Source organism: Phyllostomus discolor, chromosome 6 (genome assembly GCF_004126475.2).
Source record: "Phyllostomus discolor isolate MPI-MPIP mPhyDis1 chromosome 6, mPhyDis1.pri.v3, whole genome shotgun sequence".
Lineage (NCBI taxonomy): Eukaryota > Metazoa > Chordata > Mammalia > Chiroptera > Phyllostomidae > Phyllostomus > Phyllostomus discolor.
In genome coordinates this window covers 107,921,037-107,947,134 of record NC_040908.2, presented here as the reverse complement: position 1 = coordinate 107,947,134, position 26,098 = coordinate 107,921,037, and the positions used below count along the sequence as shown (strand labels likewise).

General features: G+C 36.5%; 1 protein-coding gene across 2 annotated transcripts in view; it reads right to left on the bottom strand.

Moving 5' to 3' along the window:
• GRM5 (glutamate metabotropic receptor 5) overlaps positions 1-26,098 on the bottom strand; it is a 475,733-nt gene that overhangs the window by 69,007 nt on the left and 380,628 nt on the right. For both annotated transcript variants that reach the window (XM_028516315.2, XM_028516316.2), the window contains exons 5-7: positions 24,665-24,911; positions 17,370-17,538; positions 11,921-12,047 (exon numbers count right to left, since the gene is read on the bottom strand). In XM_028516315.2, coding sequence (XP_028372116.1) covers positions 11,921-12,047; positions 17,370-17,538; positions 24,665-24,911 — 543 coding nt within the window. The remainder of the gene's footprint in view (positions 1-11,920; positions 12,048-17,369; positions 17,539-24,664; positions 24,912-26,098) is intronic.

Genomic DNA, 26,098 nt, shown 5'->3' with positions numbered 1-26,098 from the left:
TAACTGTAAAGTGATAAAAAGAGGAAAAAGAGAAATACGTACATAAAACAGTAGTGACTCAACATCAGTGCCTCTGTGTTTTATTAGGTCATCTTATGCTCTTCTGGGGAAAAGCCAGGCCTATTTTATCTTTTTAGCCTGTTTATATATACACAGCCCCAAGTAAATGGTATTATGTTATCTTAAATTGTTTGTAAGTACAGGGTAGTGCATGTGCTCCCTGAATTTTTCACTTGACTTAATGGGACTTTTAAGAAGTAGCAAGATGGGAGACATTTATCTGCTTCATATTACTCATATAATATACTGATGCTTTATGAAGCATCTTCCAAGTGGGTTAGAGACTGTAGTGGTAAGCACTGTGTTATAATGTTTTATGGTCTTGGGGGGAAATGTGATAATTTATTTTGGGTAAGCTATATTTTTCAAAACCTGAAATCAATGGAACTACATTATTTTCTCCAGTCTGGTTATATCAGAGTGGTTTTTGACCATGATGACATTATTTCTAGCCATACCACAAATTTATCACTGTGAAAAAGAGCACAATGTACATTTTTTATTGCTCAGTTTCTAGCAAGAGGAAAACTGGTTTATGTTCTCTTTGAGGACTTGTTTTGAAAAGTTCCACGGAGAGAGGGCCTTTTAGCAATTGTTTCTTCCTGTAGCAAATTGTATTACATTTATAAATATACCATCTTTCTGACTCATCTGATGGGATAAACAAATTCATAAGTTAATGAGAATTGAGAAATTGGAAGAGTAAGAAGGCATTTTATAAATTTTCAATGCATGAGCCCTGGCATTTCATTTAAAAAAAAAGTAATTGTTCTTTTCAGCACAACATGAAATAACTCATTGTTTTTAAAGCACAAGTGCACACATTTTTTTCACAGGATTTTAGAGATCCTTTTAGAAAGAATCCAGTGATTCATGGTCATTTCCATGTTACCTGCAGCATTGTATCAAGAGAAAGCATGAGTTTTCAGAACAATTTTTACAGTAAAGCTTGAACCTTACTTCTGCTACTTAGTGTGTGAATACAGCACAGATATTTTACATCTTCAACCTCAGGGTTTTGTTTGTTTGTTTGTTTGTTTGTAAACAGCAGATAAGGATTAGCTGGCAGAAAACTAAGTTTCTATGACAATGAATGATAGGCACTCAATACTGGGGATTTGTTTTCTTTCTTCCATTCTGTAATTTATTTCTTCAGCAAATATTTATTGAGTATTGACTGTGTTTCAGAACTTATCTATTTCCAAGTGAACAAAACATACAAACAAACAAACCCTGCCCTTTAGCTTATATTCCAACTGGGGAGGCTGACAATATATAATCAACAAAAATAATACATAAAAAGTATAATAGGATAAAAGGTTATATATTAAATGAAGAAAATAAGAGGTAGAATAGGGTAAGGGGTCAGTTTGTAATGTTAAACAAGTTGGTCTGGGTAGACATTTCAGCTAGGACTTGCAGGAGGAGAGGAGAAAGCCCTGTGGCATCTGTGGTGGGGTGTTCCAGGCACAGAACAGCTGGGGCAATGGCCCCAGAGTGAGAGACTTCCAGGTATTTTAAAGAAGAACAAAAGGACCTCTATGATGGAGTAAGAGGGAGATGAAGTGAAGGGGAAAGTAGTGCAGAGATATAACAAGGGGCCAGATAATAATTTGTAAGGGCTTTGACTTTGATTAAAATGGGAAATCATTGTAGGTTCTTAGACAATGGAGTAGCATGGTCTGGCTTGCTTTTTAAAAAGGTATCTCTGCCTGGGGTCTTAAGTGGTGGCTGTAGATAGGCGTGAGGGTAGGATCAAGAAGACTAGTTAGGAGGTTATTTCAGCAGTAAAGGTGATTAATGTTGATTACTAACTAGGACCAGGAACCTTAGAGTGGAGGTAATGATAAAATTCTGTATTTGAAGGAAGAGTCACTGGAGATTTTTACTAGCTGATTAAAGGATATGAGTCAAAAGATGACTCCAAAGGCATTGGCCTGAACTGATGAAAGAATGGATTGCCATCAGGTGAAATATAGAATGCTAAAGATAGAGCAGCCTTGGAGATAAAGAAGTTACAGAGCTGGATTTCTGCTTTGGAAATGTAGGATTTGAGATATCTAATCGATATTTTCATAAACATGTTAAGTAGGTAGTTGAATATTCACGCTTGGAGATTAGATGAAGAGTCAAGTCTATATATTTAAATTCAGAAATTTTCAGTGTATGGATAATATTTAATAATATGAGACTGAGTAAGATCTCCAATGAAGTGAAAGTAGATAGAAAAGAAGATCAATAATAACCCCTGGAACACTGCAAAACTCCACCCTTAGTTTTATTTCAAATACTACCCAATGAATAGTTGACAATGAATGTAGAAGTATTGATGGCAGTAGTAGATGCTAGATCCCTTCTGGAAAGGTTAAAAAAATTTTTCCCTTATATGTAAGAAAAACATCAAAGGTGAGTGATGAAGTCATAAATGAAACCAGAAAACTATTTTTTTTTAAAAATCGGGGAGAGTGATTAAAAAAATAGCAGATTATTTTTTAGTATTGTTACGGCTCATGACTATCTTTACAGAGAATTTGTATTCAACAAATACAAATTTCTCACCTACCCTATGCAATTCACTGGGCTCAATAGTCATTGACTTAAAGGATCCTACTTTTAAATATATTAGACATTTGATAGAGAGATGTTGGAACATTTTCCAGATTTTATCATTTGCTTATTCTTAAGTCAATTCATTTATCTCTGTTTACTTCTCATCATTATATGTTTTTAAAGACTTTTCTTTTGAACACTGGAGAGATGACAGTTAATAGGATTGTTAAGGGGTATTAACTTATGAATGCTATTTAATCTCCCGTCAAAATCAATAAATTCATTACTACAATTATCTCCACTTAATGGAAGAGGAAGTTGAAGCTCAGAGAAGGAAATTTATTTGCATAAAATCACACCAATGTCTCATTGATGGAATGTGGATTTCAACATGGACATGTCTGACTCCAAAGCCTTTTGATTTAATTGCTGTGCTGTTGGAAGATAATAAAGATGAATTATTAGAGATAATTTATTTGTCATAAATCTACCTTCCCTAGGTTATATTGGTGAATGTTTATGTAGCAATATTAACAAGGAAAGTCTGAAAAGTGCTTTGGGATCTGGAAATTATATCATTAGACAAAATGATCACTCTTTTTTTAACAGCTACTCATGATCATGATGTATATTCTTTAGAAAGGGGTAGTTATCATAGGATAGACTTTGATAGAAAGGTGAATGTGAAATAGTTATTCACTTGCCTCTGAATAGCTTTGTGATATTGGAAAAAATATACATTTTCTTAGCTAGGACATGTTTTATCAACCTTAGGGCCTTCCCACTTGAAAGTTTCTCCCCCTTTTACTTGATTAACTTCTCATTTCCACTCACACTGGTTCTGTCTCCTCCCAGAAGGGACCACTAAGCACTCAAGAGCTGGTAAATATTCTCTCCTCTGTGTTCCTATAGTGACCAGTTCTTACTCCTCCTAGCTCTTTTGTTTTTTTCCTCCTTCATTCCTTTCCTCTGTTTGTTTGTTTCTTCATTATTTCTCTTACTTCCCCGTCTCTTTTATTCTTTCATTAGACAAACATTAAACGAGTTTTTATTATATTCCAGGCATACTTAATGTAGTTACTTTAAAATGTGGAAGACATTCAATAGAGGGAGGTTTGAACTTTTTTGGGATTTCATTATTCATTTATTCTTAAATCAATCCATTTATCTCTATGTCCATTTCTCATCACTATATATTTTTAAAACTTTTTTTTAACACCAGAGAGGTAACAGTTAATATAACTGAACTGCTTATTTGTATGCGTGTCTGCCTAGGCTCTGGGGTACTTGAGGGTAGGAACTCTGGCTGCATGAACACTCTGTGGTCAGTTCCCAGTGCTGTTTGTGCTTAGTTGGAACTATTTGCTAAGGAATACTTCTGTTCTTTGTGCCACCATTGGCCTTGGCATATGATTCAACTATTGTATGTATCATATGTTATACTCTTAATGCAATAACTTATTTAAGTCAGCCTCTTCCACTAAAAAGTTTTGATTCCATATAAATGGAAAGTAAGATACACCCCTTTTATATTTCTAGCACTAGAACCTTGCACAGTGTTGAAAACTGTGTTGAAAGAAAACTTGATAAAAGAACTTTTGCTGAATGAATAAATGAGAGGATAACCAGCTATATAGCATGTTTTTATCCAGATTATTACCTAACCTAGAAGCCAAGAAATAACAGGTTATCATTCTGAAAGCCTGTTCTATTTTTAATATCAACAGGAACTATTTGTTCCAATTATTTTAACAGAAATAAACACATTTCTTATCTAAATTCTATTACAAAGATTCAGAGACACATGATACTTAATAAATGGCAAGGATTTTTTACCCCTTTTCTTGTCCAAATTAAATTGTAATAATCAAACAGACAGCTTGTTTTAAGCACACTTGAAATGAAAACTATCAGAGCAACTTGGTAATAAGTAACATATGACTACTTGAAAGCTGTTTTTTTTCTCTTTCTATAATTTTCTGAAACTATGGGGCTTCAAAATGTGATTGTGAAGAAAGGCAGGTAGCATAAAGTAGTGAAATCATAGCACTCAAACTTGATTTTTCACTAATTTTGTGATCTTGAGCAACATAAAGAATCTTCCAGGGTCTTAATTAATTCAACTGTAAAATAGTAATATTGATCTCATAAGATTCCAAAGGATAGTGCTTAAGATAGTTTTAATTATTGTAATGTAAAAGCAATCCTCCCATGTTTTTATTTAGTGTACTTCTTAAAAGTTTAAAAAATTAATCCCAGGATTAGTGAGACAACCCAGGAACACAGAAGAAACAACCAATGTAAGAAGAGAGTAACTCGAAAGCTGGAGTTACAAAGTGCATCTATGGATACACCTCCTTGGAGCTCATCTTCCAGTCCCTCCTAGGTTCCCACCAACTCCCTTTTTGTTTGTTCCCTTTTTTCCTCTTAAGGTAAGACACAAAGGTTCCTACCTCCAAAAGAACCTTTTGGAGGGAACCAAAGAAACTTCTTAGAGAATGTTCCTTTTGACATTAAAATGCCTATATGCAGTGCCTCCCTTCCATTTTACAGCTTTGCACATAAAAATAAGTATGATACATTTCTTTATGAGTGAAAAAGCACGAAATCATTCTAATTTCCTCAAAAAGTTTTCCATCAAGTTATTTTTTGAAAGCCACCTTGTTTTTGCTTTTTTTTTTTACTTGGGTTTGTTGGAAGGTGGCCAGACTTGGCAAACCCACCTGGAAGTGTTTTCATGCCTTTGGCTTTGGCCAGGGGAGCTAAAGATTTGCTACTTACATCCTATCCTAAATTCTTTGAGAGAAAGCAAATTAAATATTCTTTCTAGGACACTTTTCGCCTGTTTCTGGTGAGGAATGGTATGCAACAAAAAAGTTACCTTGGCAGCAGCTGTTAGGGAATTATCTGGTGCCTAGCTTAAATTGTTGCCTTACACTTTTATCCCTCCTTCCTCTCTCAAACCAGACCACATTTCACTTAATGTTTTCTCCTAGGGAAACAATTATGTCCTCCTATTGATTTTATCTCCTAATAAGATCTTTTCATTGCTTTTTATTCCCACTGCATCATCATACTCCAAACCACAAACAGATTCACATTGTGATTCACAAAATTTCCTTATTGTCATTTTCTCTTCTCTTTCTTTTGAAATTCCCAATTTAGCCTTTATTTTTACGTTTTATCTTTTAGCATTCAATATTTATCTCAAATAATATGAATACTTTATAAACATGCAGGGAGGCATAGAGCAAAAAATAGATTTAACAGATCTTGTTATTTGTTTCACCTTATATACACACACAACTTACAGATACAACCGGAATCACTTTTGTAACTCACATCTGACTCCTTTCTCTTTCTAGATGAAACTACTATTCTGAAATCAGTATCCCCCCTGTTCATCGTTTTTTAAACAATATTCACTCTTTATGTTGTGACTATGTAAATAGTATTTACACAGTAGTCTATCTTGATTACATTTCCTTTCTTTTTTGATATTTGATATTCTGGTGATAATAATTGACCCATTTAAAACTATTCTCTCCATTAGAATGTAAATGTTATGGGGCAGATAATTATAGTTTGGTCATAGAAATATTTTCAACACTTCAGTCTATATTTGTTGAATGAATGACTACATGATTGAATGAATAACAAATGGTTTCAGTTTCCCTTAGGATGAACTTTAAAATGTTCATCATGGTTTCCAAAGCCCTCTAAGAGTTGACCTTTGTCCAGCTTGCCTATATCACTCTCAGTTCATCATTCTACATCCAAGACACTCTTCTCTTTCATTTTAGTTTGCTCGACATCCAACTTTACTTTGATGCTTGTATGTATTCAATTCACTGAAGAGGCAACTTTAAACCTTATTTAAGTGTTTTCACTTCACTTAAATAAGTGGAAGCTTATTTTCACTTACTCTTTTTCTTTGCTGTTAACAGCTTTTCTTTGCTCTTAACACTAAATATCTTATCATTTATCGGTATTTAGGATGATGATCTCTTTGAGGGCACAGATCCTGTTTCCTACTCACTGCTGACAACAATATCTGACAATTGTTAGGTAAAGAATTACTACTTGCTGTCCTCAATAAAGATAAGTTGAATTAGGAATGTTGTCTGTGTTCTGCCCTCACCTTCCATTTATAAATTTCTTTCTGCCTTTTCTTTCTAGTTTTCATGCTAGATTCTCCTCCTCTCCCTCATTCCTGGTCCCTGGTTCCTGCTAGTCTATGATGACTATTAAGAATATGGCTAGCTTAACATTTATTTTAAAGGCTTTATTTATAAAAACACATTTTCACAATATAATTCATATTATATGAATGTATGTTTACACGTATATGTGTATATTTGAAAAAGTAGCCCACAATCCCATCACTCATAAACATATTTTCTTATCAATAGGTAACCTTCATTTCAGACATCTTTTTCTGAATGTATATGTACATACAAGTCCATAGGTAAATACAGGGCTGGCATAAATAATGCCCCCTTTTCATTACAAAATCTTTTATTTCAAAATCATAAGCATGTAATTCTGTAACATAACAATATCACACTCAAGCACACCATGTGACATTTTAGGTGAAATGTCCAAATTAAAACTATAAATTATTACACCCATATTATTACCCTGCCAACTACCCCCAAGCAGGCCTTACTTCTACTGGACCCTGTATATGGACAGTAATGCCTGTTGATTGCAATTCCTACTTGTTTTTCTAAGTAATTATTCAATTCTAAGTGGGCTCAGATCTCTTAACTGTGCTACCAGTCTTACAGAGTTTTGCTGGCATTAATTGAATTAACATTTGGAAGATGCTTTAAACAGTTCCTGGCACACAGGAAGCATTATGTGTGAGCGAGCTGCTATTACCACAGTGAGGGCACTGACCAAGGGTGGTCTGAACTGTCATGCTGCAGTGTGAAGTGGGGCAACTATAAGCCAAGTGGGTAGAGGAGAGGCTTACACTGTTCCCTGAAGCATTTCTGTGGCAGGTTTTGGAATAACTGAAGCCATCAGAGCAGTCTTCTCGCCAGCAGCTCCAAGTGATCTGTTACTTTGCATCAGAGTCAGTGAGATAGGGCTGCAAATAGCTAGAGGCTCTTAGACAAAGTGCTGTAGATCTCAATTAAAGGTTAAACTTCACATAATATCAGTGTAACCAGAGGAATCATTTCATTCTTCTGATTACAAACCTCCACTGGCCCCACACTATCTATAGGACAAAGTCCAAATGTTTTAGTTACAGGCTCACTTCACAGGATGCCCCTAATGCCTACTTTCATCTTCACTGGTAGCTCTCCCCATTGTTTTAGTGCAGGCTGACACACATTGACTGAGAGCCTCCTCTATATCACCGAGTAAGTGCATCCCAAGTAGAAAAGAAAATACATGTATGGGCATGGAAGAATCAAATAGTGCTGTGTGTAGATGAGAATTATAAGCAGCCCTTTATACCAGAATGTAACATGAGCATTATAAAAAGGTGGTGATTGAAAGTGGCAAGATCATAGGAAAGGATGGGAGAGAGGGAATTTTGTGTGTCATGTTGAAAAACTTGGAATATATCCTATAGAGACATGAAAACACTGGTAAGTGCTAAGCAATGAAATCAAGGGGATAAATCTGTATTTTGGATACATTATCCAGTAGCAAGGTGAATAGTAGACTTACAGGAATATAGTATAAATTTGGGAGTAGGGCAATAAACTGGGAAATGATTGTAGTAGTCAAATGTCAGATGATGAGAACACAGTCAAGGGAAGAGTTGTATGGACGGGGTAAGAATATTTAGCAAGTCAAGCAGCCAGACTTGATAATTGACTAGATATGGGTGGACAGGGTTAGAGAAGGGTCACTTCTTTTGGGTTGGGCCAGTTTGGAGAATGATGGTGTCATTCACAGCCCTGGTGCTGTCCTTGCTTTCTAATATGATCTGTACTTTTTTATTAAGTGAGCTTCAAGATCAAGCCTCAAAAGTAAACCATCCCCTGGTTGGTGTAGCTGAATGGATTGAGCTTGGGCTGCGAACCAAAGTCCCGCAGGTTCGATTCCCAGTCAGGGCACATGCTTGGGTTGCAGGCCATGACCCCCAGCAACCGCACATTGATATTTCTCTCTCTCTCTCTCTATCTCCCTCCCTTCTCTCTCTGAAAATAAATAAATAAAATCTTAAAAAAAAAAGTAAGCCATCCCAAATTCTCCAGTGTTAGGTAGGCCCTCCTCCACTTTTCCATTATACTTTGTTCATTCTTCACCTACAGCACTTAGTACACTGTTGTTACCTGTTTGCATGCTTTTCTCCCACTAGATCAGCGATCTTTATCTAGTGTGTGGCAAGAGGCACACTGGTGTGCCACAAGAATTTTTAAAACATGCAATTCTGACTATTTAGTCAGGGGTACTGATCTCTTTTCCTTTAGATTGTCAAAAGAAATGACAACAGCCAACACAACAGCCATCCAATGTGAATGAATCAAAATTATAACTATTTTTTGTCAGATCAGTGTGCCACAGAATTTTAGTGATGAGTTTGTGTGCCATGATATAAAAAAGGTTGAACATTGCTGTTCTAGGTTGTGAGTTTCTTGGAAACTTCAACTGTATTTTATATTTCCAGTTCCTATTACATTTTCTGGCACAAACTAGAAGGTCTTAATTGTTAAATTAATTAATTCACACTTGAAAATCTCAAAGGCATCTCAAAGTGATCTTGTCTGGAACCAGACTATTGATTTTTATGAAAAAGTGCATTTATTTCTCCAGCTTTCAAGGCAGAGTATTTGGTAGCTTTACTTAATATTCATTCCAGCCACCCTGCAGTAACCACCCAGCTGATCTCTCTGTTCCCAGTTTTCAACTCTTTCCACAGTATTCTCCCTCACAGAAATTAGAATATTTTAAAGATATACCTGCAATCATTTTTTTCTCCTAGTGCTTTGCCCACAATGGTTTATCATTGTGTTGAATAGTAAACACTCAGATCCTGAACGTGTTCTCCAAGGCTCTATGGGATCTAGCCCCTGCCACATTTCTGATCTCTCCTGACACCATTTTCCCACTTGCTTCCCTGTCCGCAGGCCTTCCCATGTGCTTTTCCTCCAGCCAGAATGGCCCGTCTCACGATTCTTTGCTAGCTATTACTATTCACCATTTAGGTCTCATCTACTTTTCATTCCTTCTGAGAGATCTTTTATGACTGCACATTTAAATTATGCCTTTCCTAATATTTTAATTTAAAAATATTGTTTTTTTACCTCATATTACTGAACACAATTTGTCTGTGTGTGTGTGTGTGTTACACAGAGGTGAGAGAAGGAGAGAAGGGGGTGGTGGTTAATGTTTCTCTTCTGATAAGATGATAAAGTATAAAGCCACATCTGGTTTTTAACCTCAGTTTCTCTACCACTTATTTTATAATGCAAATAAGAATAATAAATATTTTTCTGTTCAATGTCTACATAAGCAGACCATGTTCATTGTCAGCAGCATGGTTTTACAAAATATACAACAAAAAATATTACATCTATATATTGAGTTTCAAGGTGCTTAGCAATGCAGATAGTTGAATCTGCAAGATAGTTGTTCAATTAATGATAATCCATGTTGAAATTAGGAATTTGAGTAAAAGAGAAATAGCAAAAAGGTAAAGATCACAATACTGCTCCTCACCCCCCTCCCACAGAAACCAATCATTGTTTGTTTTTCTTTCTGACATTTTACTGAGAGTGTGCAAGTGGGCTATAGTTCATCTATTCAACTAAATTTATGGAAGACTTTGTGTTTGCCACTGACTTGGCTTGTGGGATACCAGGATGTATAAGAAGATCAGAAAGCTCATTGCCTAATGGTAAAAATAAGATTCCAGTGCTAACACAAGGCATTTGGGTTTTTTACTAAATCAGAGATTTTTATTTATTTTATTTTTTTATTTTAAGATTTTATTATTATCATTTATTTACTTATTTTTAGAGAGGGAAGGGAGGGAGATAGAGAGAAACATCAATGTGCAGTTGCTGGAGGTTATGGCCTGCAGCCCAGGCATGTACCCTGGCTGGAAATCGAACCTGCGACACTTTGGTTTGCAGCCCGCACTCAATCCACTGAGCTATGCCAGCCAGGGCAGAGATTTTTGTTTTTTAAGAAAAGGAAAGTTTTCTGCATAAATGCCAATCATTGAAAACAAAGCTTTACTGTGAATTGGCCTCAAAAGGCCCAAGATCACAGGAGTTTTAGAAAAAGTCTTTCAAAATGAGCCAATACAACTACCATGAATAGTTTCTCATCCAGTGAGGGATGGAGACTAACACTGATGATGTTATAGTTTTCAAGCCTTAAGCTGTGCTAAATCTGTATTAATTTTAAAACTGCTAGATGACCTGACGTAACACTTGGTGCTCCTCTTCCTGAATTGTTTTTCTCTATTTTCTTAGAAAATTTAGTCTCATAGGACCTCTCTTTATACTTTTCTTTCACAAATTTGCCTTTTTATTAATTGGAATCATATTTTTATCTTTTTGCCTTCCTTATTAACTTGTTTAAGACAGAGGCTGTATCTTTATTTCAGTGGTAGGCAAACAGGCAGGTAATATGCACTGAATAAATTAGAGGGAAAGATGAAAGCTACATATTCTGTTTCTGTATTGTAAAAATTAGATATAGCTATGAAATATAATGTTGAGAACAAAATGATACATTCCTGAACATTTTTGTAAAAAATAAACCCAAACCAAAACAACACAAAACACCTACCTCACCCTCCAAAAAACAAACCAAAACAAAATGAAACAAAAACCAAGCAGAGATCAGTTTGCCTTGGGCTAACTTTATTTGAAGACTCATTAGTTGGAGGTTCCTGGTTTAAAGAAAAGCACTACTCAACTCTGTGTAACTCTTTTGCTCTTTGATACATCGTAATGTATTTTAGTCTCTTCCCGGTCAGCAGCTCTCGCTCACTACCTCACATGACAGTAAACTGGGGTCCTGCATAGGAACTTCTGAGTATCTTGAGGATGGGGTGAAAATGCCCAGTAGTAAACTTGGGGCTTCTGATTTAGTTTGGTGGTGAGGGTGGGCATATAGGCCAATCTCTCTGTAAGATCTATAGATTTTCCTGATTATCCAGTTGTTGGGAAGGCTTCTGTTCTTAAGGAAATCCTTTGTCACATAAACCAAGGCCACCAAGATGAGAAATACTTGGAGATAAATGACCCCCTCCTCCCATGCCTGTGTCTTTTTCTTTTTCTTTTTTTTTTTTTTTTTGAGAAATGTATCTGTGCTGACACTGGGATACATGTACCTGTAAGGTCATCATTGGGCCAGGACCCCAGCTGGCACGCCTTGCAGGTGTACTCATCGAAGACATACTCATTCTCTTTACAGGGTGTGCAGGTCCAGCAGCAGCTGACTTCCCCCTTCCGGATCACCTACAGCAAGTATTCAAAACTACCATTATTTTTTTTGCATGCATAAAAATCCAGCAATCTTTTATTCAAATGTACTGCTTCACAAAGCAGAAAGGACTTTCAAATGTTACTTTCAACTTATTTCAAATGTTACCAGGTAGGCAGTATAAGTATTAATATTCTCATTATATAATTAAAGAAACAGGCCAGGTAACCATTTCAACATCATAAAATTGGTTGGTGATAGGTCAAGAATTAAATTAAATGTAAGTCTTTGGAAAATTAACTGTGTACATAAGTGCCTGTGTTTGTACTCATATGTAAATACACATACATCCACATATGCTTATATGTAACTGAATTTTCCTAAGCTATGCCTGTCTTTCCCTCAAATTAAGAACTTGTGTTCTCTGGATTTACCTTAGCACCTGTCCACTAGCTGCAGATTGTTAGCAAAAACTGTTGTATATTTGCTAAAGTTGAACAATCTGTCCATATTGATCAAAAATGACTAGGAATTTGTATTGAATGAAGAGACAGACTTTGAAATTTTTTTGGAGGTCCTCTCTTGGTCTCTGTTTCTACTAAAAACATAGTTTAATAATTCAGCCCATCCCTTCTTATTCTAGTAAATTTGATTTGCTTGGGATGAAAGTGGACATGGGTAAGGTCATAGAAACTATTATATACCTCTTCATCTATTTGATCTTTTAGGTGATAGAAAAGAATTGAAATAATTTAACAATTGTAAGAGTCTCAGATATTATTCTTTAGAAAAGGATGTCTACCTCCCTCCACACCTCATACTCTATTCCTTGTCTTAGATGCTGACTCTATTAAGAACCTTTGCTAATAACAATGACCAGACGTCTATAGCTAAACACAATTGTAAGGTGGCACTTCTTTCTTTTTTTGTACCATTCCTTGTGCTGACTCTTGGCACTGCAATAATATAGGTAGGGAATGGTGACAAAAAGGGTCTAAACTATCCTTTCCTTAAAACATCCAGAGAAGTGAGGCAGAACTGCTCACTTGACCCTGTTTAATCAAGCTAAAGTATTCTCTACAGTAATATTGGCTGTTTACTGGCTATTTAGTGAATGCCACAAGTTGTTACCTCATTAAAACATTCGAACAACCCTTTGTAACAAAACTGGTTTATTTTATTTTTTTTGCTTTGTTTTAGAGAGAAAATGGAGGCATCATGAGCTCACACAACATGTGTGGGTAAATGAGGAATCAAACAGTGCCTCTTGGACTTCAGGGTCATGCCCATGAATGCTGAGCCTTATTGGTCTATATAAAGATTGAGTTCATGATATTTTGAAAGATGTAGAGGAAAGAGTACTGGCCTGGCGATCAAAAGGCACCATGGTTCTATTATCGCTTGTATCCACTAAGTAGCTGTGCATCCTCCATCTGACCCTGTTTCTTCAAACCAAGGCCATTGCTGTTTAAATATACCTACCTTTATAAGGTTTCCTGAGGATTACGTTTTAATGCTATATATTTTAGTAGCTACTAAATATAGCTACTATGCTTAGTAGCTATAATTAAATTCCTCTTAACTTTTTCAGAGATGAATTAATGGACAGCCTGGTTAAATTCAAAGCTTTTTGATGTATAAAACTTTATAAATGGAACTATTCCACTGATAGGCAAAGTATGACAAAAACCTATCTGGATGGATAGTATGTCATTTTTGCACAGGTCTCTGTTTAGGAACATAAAGATTAAAAAGATTAAAAGTATATCACAGTAATTTGTCAACTGTACAACAGTAAAATGTTAACTCTTTTATTATTAGTATGCATATAAATATTCACATAGAGACATTAACTTCATTTTGGGGGTAATTTCAACCATGCTGGTAAAACTATAGTTATTAGTAATGCTTCAGACACATTTCAAATACTGCAGGATTCTTTTTCTTTGCAGGGCTGAGCAAACAAGAGCAGTTGCATTTTTCCCTCTAGAAATATGCTGACTTCCTGTGGTTCAGTTCATATTGGCTTGTGAATTTCATCTTTTTTTACCAAAATAAGTTCATGTTATATTTCAAGATTAATTCAAACATTACACCCCTTTTTTGTATCAGTAGTGACAACTAATATGTCTTCTGATCATTCGAAACTGACTTGTTTTACTTTTTTTCATTTGTTATGTATGTTCTGTCTCACATTCATTTTGAGTACAAGAGGTGGTGACAATTCTCTTTCAAAGTAATTTCAATTCTTTTCTGAATATCCTAGAAGTAGTGGTGCTTTCATTCTGAATAAATATATGTAACATATTTGAACCTTTGCTGTACTAATTCCCTTTCTTGGACTCTAAATGAGTAAATCTGAACAATGCCATATGATATTGCTATTATTAATGAAGTTGCAAAGTGAGAGCCTTAAACCATATTAAGAAAATGTTGTAAATTTTATATTTAATAGAGTGAAAATAAGATCTGGTTAGGAGAATAGACTTTGGAATCAAAATGACTAAATAAATATTACAAATTAACTAGTGTTTAAACTATTACAATAGGGAATCAAATTCTTCTATTGTATAAATTATTCCTAGTAGAATGAAGTAGAAAAGTATATACATTTAACCCTAGAATAACATGGAGGTCAGGGGCACCAACCCTCCTCCCCCAACCTGGCACAATCCAAATTCACATATAACTTTTGATGCCAACAAAAACTTAAGTTGTCCCTTCTGCAGGCAGCTGTTGCCAGGACTCCCTGTAGATACCAAAATCTGTAGATGCCCTCAAGGCCTCTATATGAAATGGTGTGAAACAAAACGTATTATAAAGAAATCTCTCAAATCAGCCATTTGGCATTTTGAAGTTACATGTTCAAACTATTGCTGTGAAGGGCCAAGACAGAGCCCATGGAGTAATTACGTAGGGTAATATTTCTACAGGAGGAACTGGAAACTGTGAGCAATTGATATTCTGAATGAGTTCGTAAAGAATTTCACATGAAGTGTTTAGCTGCAAGATGATGGGCCAAAATGCAGACTGTCATTGTGCATTAAAGGTTAGCAAACCCTTTGAAAAATATCAGACAGTAAATATTTCAGGCTTTATAGGCCATACAGTCTTTACGGAAATTCAACTATTCAATTCTGTTTACTATAGCAGCCATAGGCATTACATAAACAAATAAGCATGGCTTGATTTCAATAAAACTGCATAAAAACAGGCAGGAGGTTAGATTAGGCCTGTGGGCCACAGCTGACCAACCCTTGTGTATCACAACAAAACATGAGGAAATTTTCAGATACCACATAAGCTGTTGGGTGATTTAGCAGGTATTAATAAATTTATACTTATCTTCATTTACCTTGTCATTCTTTTTTCTGGTCTAATGCTTACTAAGTCTTCATAACAACCTTTTGAAGACTTTACAATTGATACTGAAATATTCAATAAATGAGCAACTTGAATGTGTTCTAAACAGTGTGAAGGTAAGGTTGATAGAAAATAGCAAGGTTAATTATACTAGTTATATAAAGTGCATGAAATGTCCAGTAGTAGTTTAATAACTATTTGATGAATAACTTATTTTGACTTTGTTTTTCTTCCCCTAGGGCATTATATCCCATTAGATAAGCTCCTTTTAATTTTTAGTATACTTTCACCCTCCTCTTTCACTGGATGGTTTCCTGTTCATGTAGCTAGACCTTATTTAGTGTAAAAGTAGCTATACATAGTCCTCAAACTCCCAGACCACCCCTTTGCCTGCATTTTGCCATACAGTTCTCATTGCTCAGTTACCATTCTATTCTGTTTAATCTGGCAGGCTCCTGTTTCCAGAAGGCCCCAAGTGAAGGGCTAACCCCAATTTTTATGTCTTTCCTTCAGTCCTTCTCTCCTTGACCTCTCTCTTCCATTGATGACTACCTTACATGACACCGTGCTCTCTGGTTCTTTATATGTCCCTGACCCTGTGGCTGTTCATTCTCTACTTTTTGTTCCTTTTTGCAGACCTTGTTCAAGATCTCTATTCTTGGTGTACGTTTATTTTCTCTCTGTACTTTCAGGTGCAGTGATCTCATCTCCTCAAATAGCTTCCATTTTAGCTCTGTTCAATTAATTCCCAAATCTGTATCTTCAGCCTTATTTCTCTTTGTTAAAGACCAATATTTTCTACCACTGACTAGATATCTCAAAACCAACACCCCAGACTAACCTATTGCCTTTTCCGTAAATCCATTTCCATTTTTCTGTTCCTGACAATGGAGCTCTTTAGTTACTAAGCCTAGGAATCACAGATGATTGTCTCAGACTTCTTTCTCTTCTCCAACCTTACATCCAAATAGTAGCCAGGGCTGGTAGCGTCTACCTCAATAAGTTCATCTCAAACATCCTTGCTCCCTTTCCATTCTCATTGTTTCTTGCACAATTCAGGGCCTTTCTAACCACAGTGTACTTCTAACTTGTCTCTTCTTTCGTTACTTATGTTTCATACCTCTATTCATGAATCTTCACCTACTATAGCCCAGTGTATGTCAACATCTTGGTCAAAATTATTCTCAAACCCCTGGTTAATAAAATTAAATTCAACCTATTTAGAACTCTTCATTAATATGGATTCAATATATTATTTTAACTTTCTCTTTTATAACAAGTATTTAAAGCAATATACCCTAGATTATTCACAATTATTTCAGAAAACCTGACCACTTCTATGCCTTTCCTATTAATGTTCTTTTACTAGAACAGGAAGTAATTATTGCATTTCCCCTCATCTCTCTCTGAAATCATAGCTATTGTTTGTGGTACAATGTCTGACATTTTATTCAGAAGAAATCTTTCCCTTCCCTTTATATGAATTTATATAGTTCCCTTCTTTTCTTTCTTAATGAAATCATCGCATTTTTACACAACATTACTTATCTGTGCCCATGATATCTTCTTCTTCAACTAGATTGTAACTCTTCCAGCAGTAGAGGTGTCTTACTTATTTTTCTCCATTGATATAAACTATTACATTAGTAGGAGTTTGATAAATAGTTGTTAAGATAATTACAAGTTAATATGAGTTCCAACTGTGAACTATGTACTCCCAGGAAATATGTCTTTAAAAACTCTCATAGGTAGAAAGAGTGTGGGCAAACATGACTTATCAATTGGTTCAATGAGTCCAAGTACTAAGATTATTGTGGGTCATACCAGATATCACAAGGAATTAATGAGAAAAAAGTAAAAAGTACAGTTTCTGACATTTGGAAGCTTACAGTATATAAGATAAAACAAGTTTCTAAAATTTTAAACAGTAGCCAAAGACAATGAACACTTTTGAATTTACAACAAGAAATAAAGGAACATAGACCCTGTTTTACCTTTATCTGGCCTTTCTCACATGGTTCACTGCACACAGATCTGATGATGGTGCTTTTCTTGGACCACACCTCATCATCATCCATCTTTAACTCACCGTTGTCCCAGCTTCCAACATTGATGTAATCAAAATAATCTTTTCCCATTTCTTTGAAATTCATTATTTCATACCTTAGGAACAAGAATATAATAATTACTCAGCTAACAATAGAAAATCTCAGCTATGAAAAAGCAATACATTTCATCCCAAACTATGTATCTACTGTCATATCAGTGATACTGGAATTTTCCATGACTACACTAAGAATAACAAAAAACCTGTATGTTTCACTTTTTTTTCAGAGACCACTTTAAAAAAATATTCAAGTCTATACCTGAAATAGAAAATAATGCCATGTGAGAAGGTGACTTGACCTTAGCAGGATAAGAGACAAGTTTTGAAGTAAGTTCAAGAGGTTTAAACAAGTACTACTGTTAGACTTCAAAAAATGATGAAAAGGTTTTCATCTTCACTCAAGGAAAATAAAATTTTCCTTTTCTAACCAAGTGAGAAATTTGGTAAGTTTTAATATTGTCTTCAGGTATAGGGAATTTGGGGGTAATTTGAAAAGGGCCTGATTTTTCCCTTATTATTTATTCTTAATCAATGGCTAAATTCATTCTGTAAAGACATTTACAGGAGTGATATTTAAAATAAGCCTGAAAATTGCTTCTAAAGTACCTCATGCAATGCAAAAAATCCTGGGATATACTAGTACCTTGTGAATTCTTTGCCCTTATTAGGTGTTATTTTTATTTTGAGTATGGGGTAGAGATATAAAGAAGGAAAATTGATGTGTGTGTCTAGATGATTTTTCTTCCATGTAAGAACATTACCACAGAAGCACTTCTGAAATAACTTTTCAGTCTGAGGACATTGGAGAAGTGCCATCCCTATGTCCTTTCTTGTAGACATATGTTGGGGTCTTCCCTGCCTGGTCTCAGGAAGCTGTAACCCCCCATGACTTAAGCTGAGTGAGAGACCCTTGAACCAGGAGACACTAAGGAGACACAACTTATTCCCCTGGCATGAATGCTGCCTGTTCTGTGCCTGGCCTCCAATGCTTGATCAGTTAGCCATTGATGGGTAAGATTTCCCAAGGAGGGAATCATCTAAGACAGGCATGATCACGTGGAGGCCTCAGGGAAGGACTTGGGGGGCTGTGGAAATGAAGGGGTGATCGACATTGACCCCTGCCCCCCTTGGCTTCATCAAAACCTGAGTCTTTGTTCTTAGTTGTGAGAAATCCAAGTCTCCTGGCTGCCTTTCTCTCCTCTGCACAACTCAGGCCTAAGGAAATAGCAGGGATGGTGCAGTCCAGACCAGAGATGGTGGACCCTTGGGGTAATCAGGCCTGGGACATAGAATATGCAAGATCCTGTGAGATCTGCTTGCTGGAGGATGCTATTGAATTAGAATATGAAGGCACAGGCAGGAAACGAGAGTAACCTTTTAGGTCCTGTAGTCTTTTTAGGTGATAAAACACAAACTCTCAGCCCAGAATCCCAGCGGGAGATCTACTAGCACCTTTGAAAGCTACCTATTCCTTTTGATCTTCCCTGCCAGACTGTATGTAATCCACAAACTGTATCTGCATTCTTAATAAAAGCTTGCTTTGGTGGGAAAGTGGCATGCTCTCCACTACAGAGGGTGGTCATGGCACTCTCCACTAGAGAGAGTGGCCATTTCATCCCTATTTCTTCACAGGACCCAGTTGTCCCTGTGTATGTTTTTCTCCTGTTTCAACCAGCCATCCGCAGCATTCCGCTGTCACTGCAGGCTGGTGGCTGTATCAGACATATCTATAGGTATGTCTTAGTTACACGAAGTTTTCACGTATTACCCTATGACTTTCCCTCTCAAGGTTTATAGGACTGGAAGATGGACTCTTATAAATACCTCCTGCAACTTCCCATGCTCAGCATATTTAGTTATGTGGAAAATGACATGGATGGAAAACTTTCTGGCTTTTGGGTTCAAGTTGCCAGATTAGCATATTCAGACCAATGCTCAGGACATATATACTAAGACCAGTCCTGACATCCACCTGTTTGGATGAACGTTGTAAAATGATACCACTCTGTTTTCATGCCCAATCACATTTTTTACTGTACTATTTTTTTTTCAGAATGTTAACTCATTCTTAAGTTTTTGTTGGCTGTTCAGTGGCTTAAGGATTATTCTACCGTGTTGTATTTGTAGTCGGTAACAATTCTGAGTAACTGTCTAAATTCCATTTCTAAACCAAAAGTACGATCTATGGGAAACAAAACTGAATCCTACGTCTTTTCACTGCCAGTTATCTCATGGCTACTATAAGTATACAATGAGTTGAGCCATTAGAACAGAGAACATAGACAAAAAGAGCTCATGGATTATGTCATTGGCTACTTCAAACACATTGGACTTCTAGGTCTTCAAAAGGTGCCTCTGTGAGCATGTAACTTTTGAACACTCTAGGCTTGGAGGCAGAAAGAAATGCTGGTGTCAGGAGGCTTCCTTCTTTGCTGCTACTGATTTGAACAGTTTTGACGGTTTCATTGTTCACCCTCAAATGAGCCATCACTCCCATTCTACCAATTCTTAACTCTGAAAAAACCTAGTCCCAAACATCAATTTTACAGATAATGGAACTGAAGCTCAGCGAGGCTAATGAGTATGACCAAGATGCAGAGCATGCTAGTAGCAGAGCCAGACCTAATCTCAGCCTTTAGGCTCCACTGCGCTCTGGATCTACTCGACAGAGCTACGGGATCAGCTTCCCATTGTTTAAATATTGCAGAAATCTGAACTACTCCACAATTTAAGGCTCTTATAGCTATATCCATGCTTTTTTTGTTGTTGTTTCGCATAGGGAAAATGGTAAAAACTGAAGGGATCTAGATTTCAAAAAATAAACATGAAAACCCTTTGCCTCCTTCAGCTACCACTTTAACTGACCAAAATTTCAAGTTGAAATACCTGAAAAAAAAATTTACTTAATTTTATATATTGTTCCAAGAAAATCTATAATATATTTTAACCAAAAGGGGAAAATGTTCTATTAAAGCATAAATAGAAACTAAAGGAAGGCAGTGCTCAGTTAAAAAAATAACTTTCTGAAAATTAGAGCAGGCTTCCTCAGAAACAGTGAGCTTCTGAACTCAGCCAAGGGGCTGAAGCAAGACTATTGTCGAAGGAACTGAAGCATCATTTGGTGGGGGGCACTGTGCAGATTATTGGGCTTACATGGCTCCTAAGGCCCTCCCAGTCTATAATTCAGGTGCTGAAGTGCTTCTTAAAAGAAAAAGGTTAATTCTTAAATATGTGATGAATTTTCTATTGGCCAACATAATGGACACTCCAAGCACATAATAGTCTATGCCTTTGGGGTTATATAATCACAGATTATGGTCTCTCTTTAGAGACCACAGAGTTGGTTTCACCCAAAACTTTAATGGTAACTTTAATAATGAAACCTTTCAACTGTATATACAGAATCACTTCAAATGTAATATAAAGACAATGAAAACAATTTAATAATTCTTCTTATGTGATGATTAGGCCTAAGGTCTGTGTAGTGTCATTTCTCTGTTACCAATGGTCTGTGTTACCTTGAGCATTCCTCTTCCTTTCTCTGAAATTCAACTTTCTCCCAGGGTAGTTAGGACGTTGAAACAGATCATCTCTATGGTCCTTTTATGGGCAGAGCCACATAACAAGAATCAGTGTGCAAACCAGCTCAGTATCTGCAAATTTCTAGTGTTCTACCCTTGTTTACTATTTGTCACATTTGTTTTTGTCCATTTGTTCCTCATTTCCTGACTTCTTTTGGAATAATTTTGGTTTTAGAATTCCTCTATTGACTTTTTAAAAACTTTATTTGTATTTACACTATTACAGATGTCTCCATTTCCCATCCCCCTTTGCCTCCCTCTGTCTCCCAGCCCTCATCTGTCTTCCTGATGGCCATCACCACACTGTTTTCTGTGTCTACAGGTTATGCACATATGTTCTTAAACTAATCCCTTCACCTTGCATTAACATTTTAGTGGGTGTTTAAGGGATTACAATATGCACTTTAAATTTATCTTAACTTCTGCTGAAAGTTAATGTGCCACTTAATGTAAAATATAAGAACCTTACCCTTATATAATTCTATACCCCTGTCCTTCATGTTGTCAAATATTTTGCATTCACATATTTTACATTCATTTGTAAGTTCCCCAATATAATGTTAAAACTTTTGCCTTAAATACTCATTGGTCTAACATAGATTCCCCATATTTCCTCTGTTCTATTATGATCCATCCAAGGCCATGATGAGGCCTCCAAAACTTTAGTTTCCAATGAACGCTATACCAGAGGTCAGAAAACTTTTGCTGTAAGAGACAAACAGTAAATATTTTGGGCCAAAGGAAATTATCTCTGTTGCAACTTCTCAACACTGCTAATGTCATGTGAAAGCAACCATGAACAGTATCTAAACAAGTGAGTGTGAATGTATTCTAACGAATCCTTATTTACAAAGACAGCAGACTCGATTCTGTCTGCAGACCATAGTTTGCTGACCTGTGATCTATATGGTTGACAGTAAGTGGTAAAGGTCCATATTTCTAATTTATAAATCTTAAATCTTCAGAGCTCTGAAAACTAAAGTTTTTTTTTAAATAACTCACTTGGCAGTATAACATGACCCAATCTGAACTTATCGAGTGACAAAACTTGACCTACACTGTCATGAGTCTATTTATAGTCTATTTATCACACTCCATGTGAGTATGTGTATGTTTTGCTGCAGAAATATTACTGTGTTGATTAAGAAGTGCTTTTCCACCATGTGTTGGAAGCATTAGAGGGCTGCATAACCTTTTGTAAATTCAAAACTTTTGAATTCTCTAACACACCTGGCACCAGGGGTTTTGTTAAAGCAATGTGAACTGACAGTAGTCTAATTAGACATGAAGTATAAAAACCATGATTCTAGTTTACTCTCCAGTGACCCACAAGTGTGTGTGCCTGAGGGCGGTGGCAGCTTCTCTGTGATGCTGGCATTTTAAGGGAACACTTGATCACTCCAAGTTCCCCTGGTCTGTTGCCCAGTTTGAAATGTTTCTGATCCAGCAGCACTGTAGATTTTAATCCACAGAAATAACAACATAATACATACAAAATAATGTCTTTTTCATTGTGATTCTGGTTGATTAGTTGGCAGCATGTTATATATATATGGTTAAGGGGTGAAGCCCAGCATACTGAGTAAGAATCTTGACTATCATTTCACTAGACTGTGTCTTTGGACAAGTCATTCAACCTCTGTAAGTCTGTGCTTGTAAACCTTTAGCTGAAAATGAGAATAATAACATTACTTATCTCAGGATTAAAATGCAAGGACTTATCGTTTGACTAAGGACACACACTCAATAAATGTTAGTTCTATTTATTTTGTAAATATAACTGGATTAGTTGGAAAAAAAAAGTTGCAAACCACCTTTTTTTTTTCTCCCCCAAGTCTGGCTCATGCCCTCAGAGGCCAATTCTGATCATTTATTAATGGGCTAATATAATACCCAACCTTAGTAATACATGGAAAATCTCTAAACAACTGTAAATTCCCACAAATTGTTTGTAAAATGTTATGTGTATTGTCAATGAGAGAATAACTATAATTTTTTATCTTAATTTTAAAGAAATTCATGTCCCAAAAGAAGACTAAGAACTAAGGTTGGAAATGTGCCCCATTACAAGCATATTTGGAGGATTGTAAATGAGATAGTGATGTTCCCTCAAACTCATTAAGGTTTCCCATAGGGATAGAGCTGAACCATTCTTCACTATCCAGTTTGTGGAACTGGCTTGGGTATATAATATGGAAATGCTTTGAATTGGTGAAGCTGTAATTATCAAAGTCTGTGAACAAGTCCCAAGATGATGTCAGTACTGTAGGGATACACAGAAGAATGATAAATCCCTGCATAGATGCCAGAGCATAGACCTTGACCTTAGTCCAAAGACTGAACTCATTGGTCCACCTGCCCCAAGAAGAGTTACTTAAAACGCCAAGTTACTTTAACCTTGGGAAAATATTTGTATTTCTCCTCCCCACTCTGAATCCTTCACCCTCTCACAACGGATATACTGAGTAGTCAAAAATTAGATAACCACATATGAAAAGTCAGTTAATCTTAGCTAATGGCTTGCCTGGAGCAATAATCTTCATGTTTCTAGAAAAGAGAAAATATCCAGCTTTTCTTTTAGCTTCATGACCTAATACTAGTTGTCACTTGGAAGTTCCTCTTGTAAGAAGGTAAGAGTTGCAGCAGAGACAAGCTCCAGCTTACCTCAGGGATATGGAAAACAAGCTAAACCAAGGAGACTGGCACAATGTGTAGGCACCTGGGCTGCAAGTCATGGAGGGTCATGACACCTGCTTGGCCACACTCGACTGCAAACATATAAGGTCATGCTCTGCAAGCAGAGCTGTCAGCATAATGTGTCACTGGAAGAGTACTTGGGATTTTACAGCCGGAGACCAAAGGACCCCAGTTGATCTAGAGCAAGGCAGAGTGAACACTCAGCCCTGCTACATCTCCGAATACCATTTCAATAACATTATCTCTCATGGATTAGACATTCCATGTATAGAGTCACTTAAGAATTTGGAGTATGAAAAAGATTTGAATTCTGAAAGTTTGAGGTACTTAATGACTTTCCCTGGAGGCTCACATATAATTATGAGTAAATCCATATTTTCAGGCTCCTCTCTATAAGTAATGGAGGGTAAAATTTCAGAGAAAAAAAGCAATTTAGGCCTTGAGAAAGGAGAAAGTGCTCCTTTTGGAGGATAATAAAATAAAATATGACCTATAACTCACTGTAGGTACAGCAAACAATATAACAGCACCTCATGCCTATTTCTGGATTACTGGAAATTGAATTGTTCCTGTTTCAGAATAGTTCTATGACCCAAGAAGACAATGGAATACATGGAATACATGGCAACAGAACTTGCTTTTGATCATCTGTGATAATGTGAGCCTCCTGCCTCTGTGTTTAGATCTTTGAAATGTGGGGATGACTCCAAGACCATGTTTTACACATCAGCATCCATACTTTTCCCTGGCCACAGGAAATAGGGCTCTACTCACTTTGTGGTGTCAGAGGTAGTCAAACACGGCCAGGATGCCTGGATAACCACAAATGAGAGAAACAGCACCTCAGGATCAAGAGATGTCTGTTGTTCAGGCTCTATTGTCTAGAGGGGAATTGTAACAATACCTTCCTGGAGAGTCGCCATTCTCATCAAATAGGATTGTATCTCCAGAAACTCCAGTAAAGTTGGTTTTCATTAGGGAGTCCAAAAGCTTCCGTCCATCGATAGGCTTCATTGCATCGCAGAGGCCTGCGTAGCCGGGGCAGAGGGACATCTGCATGTTGTGGAGCCCATAGGCCATGGAATAGATTGCATTGATCACAAATCCCATTTTGGAATCTTGAACGTGATGTGTTCTCAGAGTCAGAGAACCTATTGGGAAACAAATTAGGAATTAACTCTGAGATTTAATTCCACTATAGTGATATCTATGACTCTAAATAATTAGAAAATGCAGTGGAACGATATTAGAGTTAGAACAAGAGGCAATACTAAGACCCAGGAGCCAACTACTATGCCTAATACTTGTCTTCTATTTCCAGGTCGTTTCCTCCAAATCCTGAAGGACCTGAATCCCCAACAGTATCAAGATTCAGTTACCCCATTAACAGATTCTGGGAATGGATATAGGATAGCACTGAATTTCTCTACCACAAAAGTTATCATAAGGATGAATTAATCTATCTTGAACTGTGCTGTGATAATATACTTCCATGATTTAGAAACCCTCAACAAATCTCCAAATCACCACGGAAGCAAACTTGATCTCCCACTATCTTGCCTCAACTTACCAATTTAGATTTTTCACCTGCCACTTGGAACCTCAAAGTATGTGCTCTCCATAAACTGGACTGTTTGGAAATTATGAAATATAACATTTAAACACAATTAATTCATTAATTAATTCCGCAAACATTTATTGGAGTCTGAGCATACATAAAGCTGTGTGGCAGGTGAGACAGGGGAACTACAAAGATGAATGAACGCGGATTCTGCACTTAAGAAGAAACTTGTGCAATAATAGAGATAAATTATCTAACTACAGTGAAAGGCATAAGGTGATAAATCTGTAATATAAGTGGAATTAAAATCTATAGAGGCCCAAAGAGGGGAATTGACATTAAAAAATTAACACTGGGTATGGGTTATTGATTCAGGAAAAATGGAGTGAGTGCCTGTTTCTTCTCACTGCTCAGAACTTGCTGTGAGTGGGGGAAAATGTTGAACAAGATGGACATGATTTTTGCTCCTGTTTTCTTAGAGTCTAGAGGGCAGATAAGCATCTGGTTTGGCAAGTGCTGAGGTAGGACTGAATCAGAAGGGACACCAGACCCAGAAGTTCACTAAACCTGGCATTATGGTTGAGTGTCAGCTGGAAGAAGAGTAGGAGAAGAGTGTTCCCAGCATGTCTGGAGGTACACACACTAGATAGAGCACATTTGGGAAATTTCAGAAGATTGGAATGGCCAGATCATGGAATGGACAGTGAGAGAATGGGGAGAACTGAAGTAATAGAGAAGGTAGGACTGATTAAGCTACTGTCAGTTTGCTATACTTTA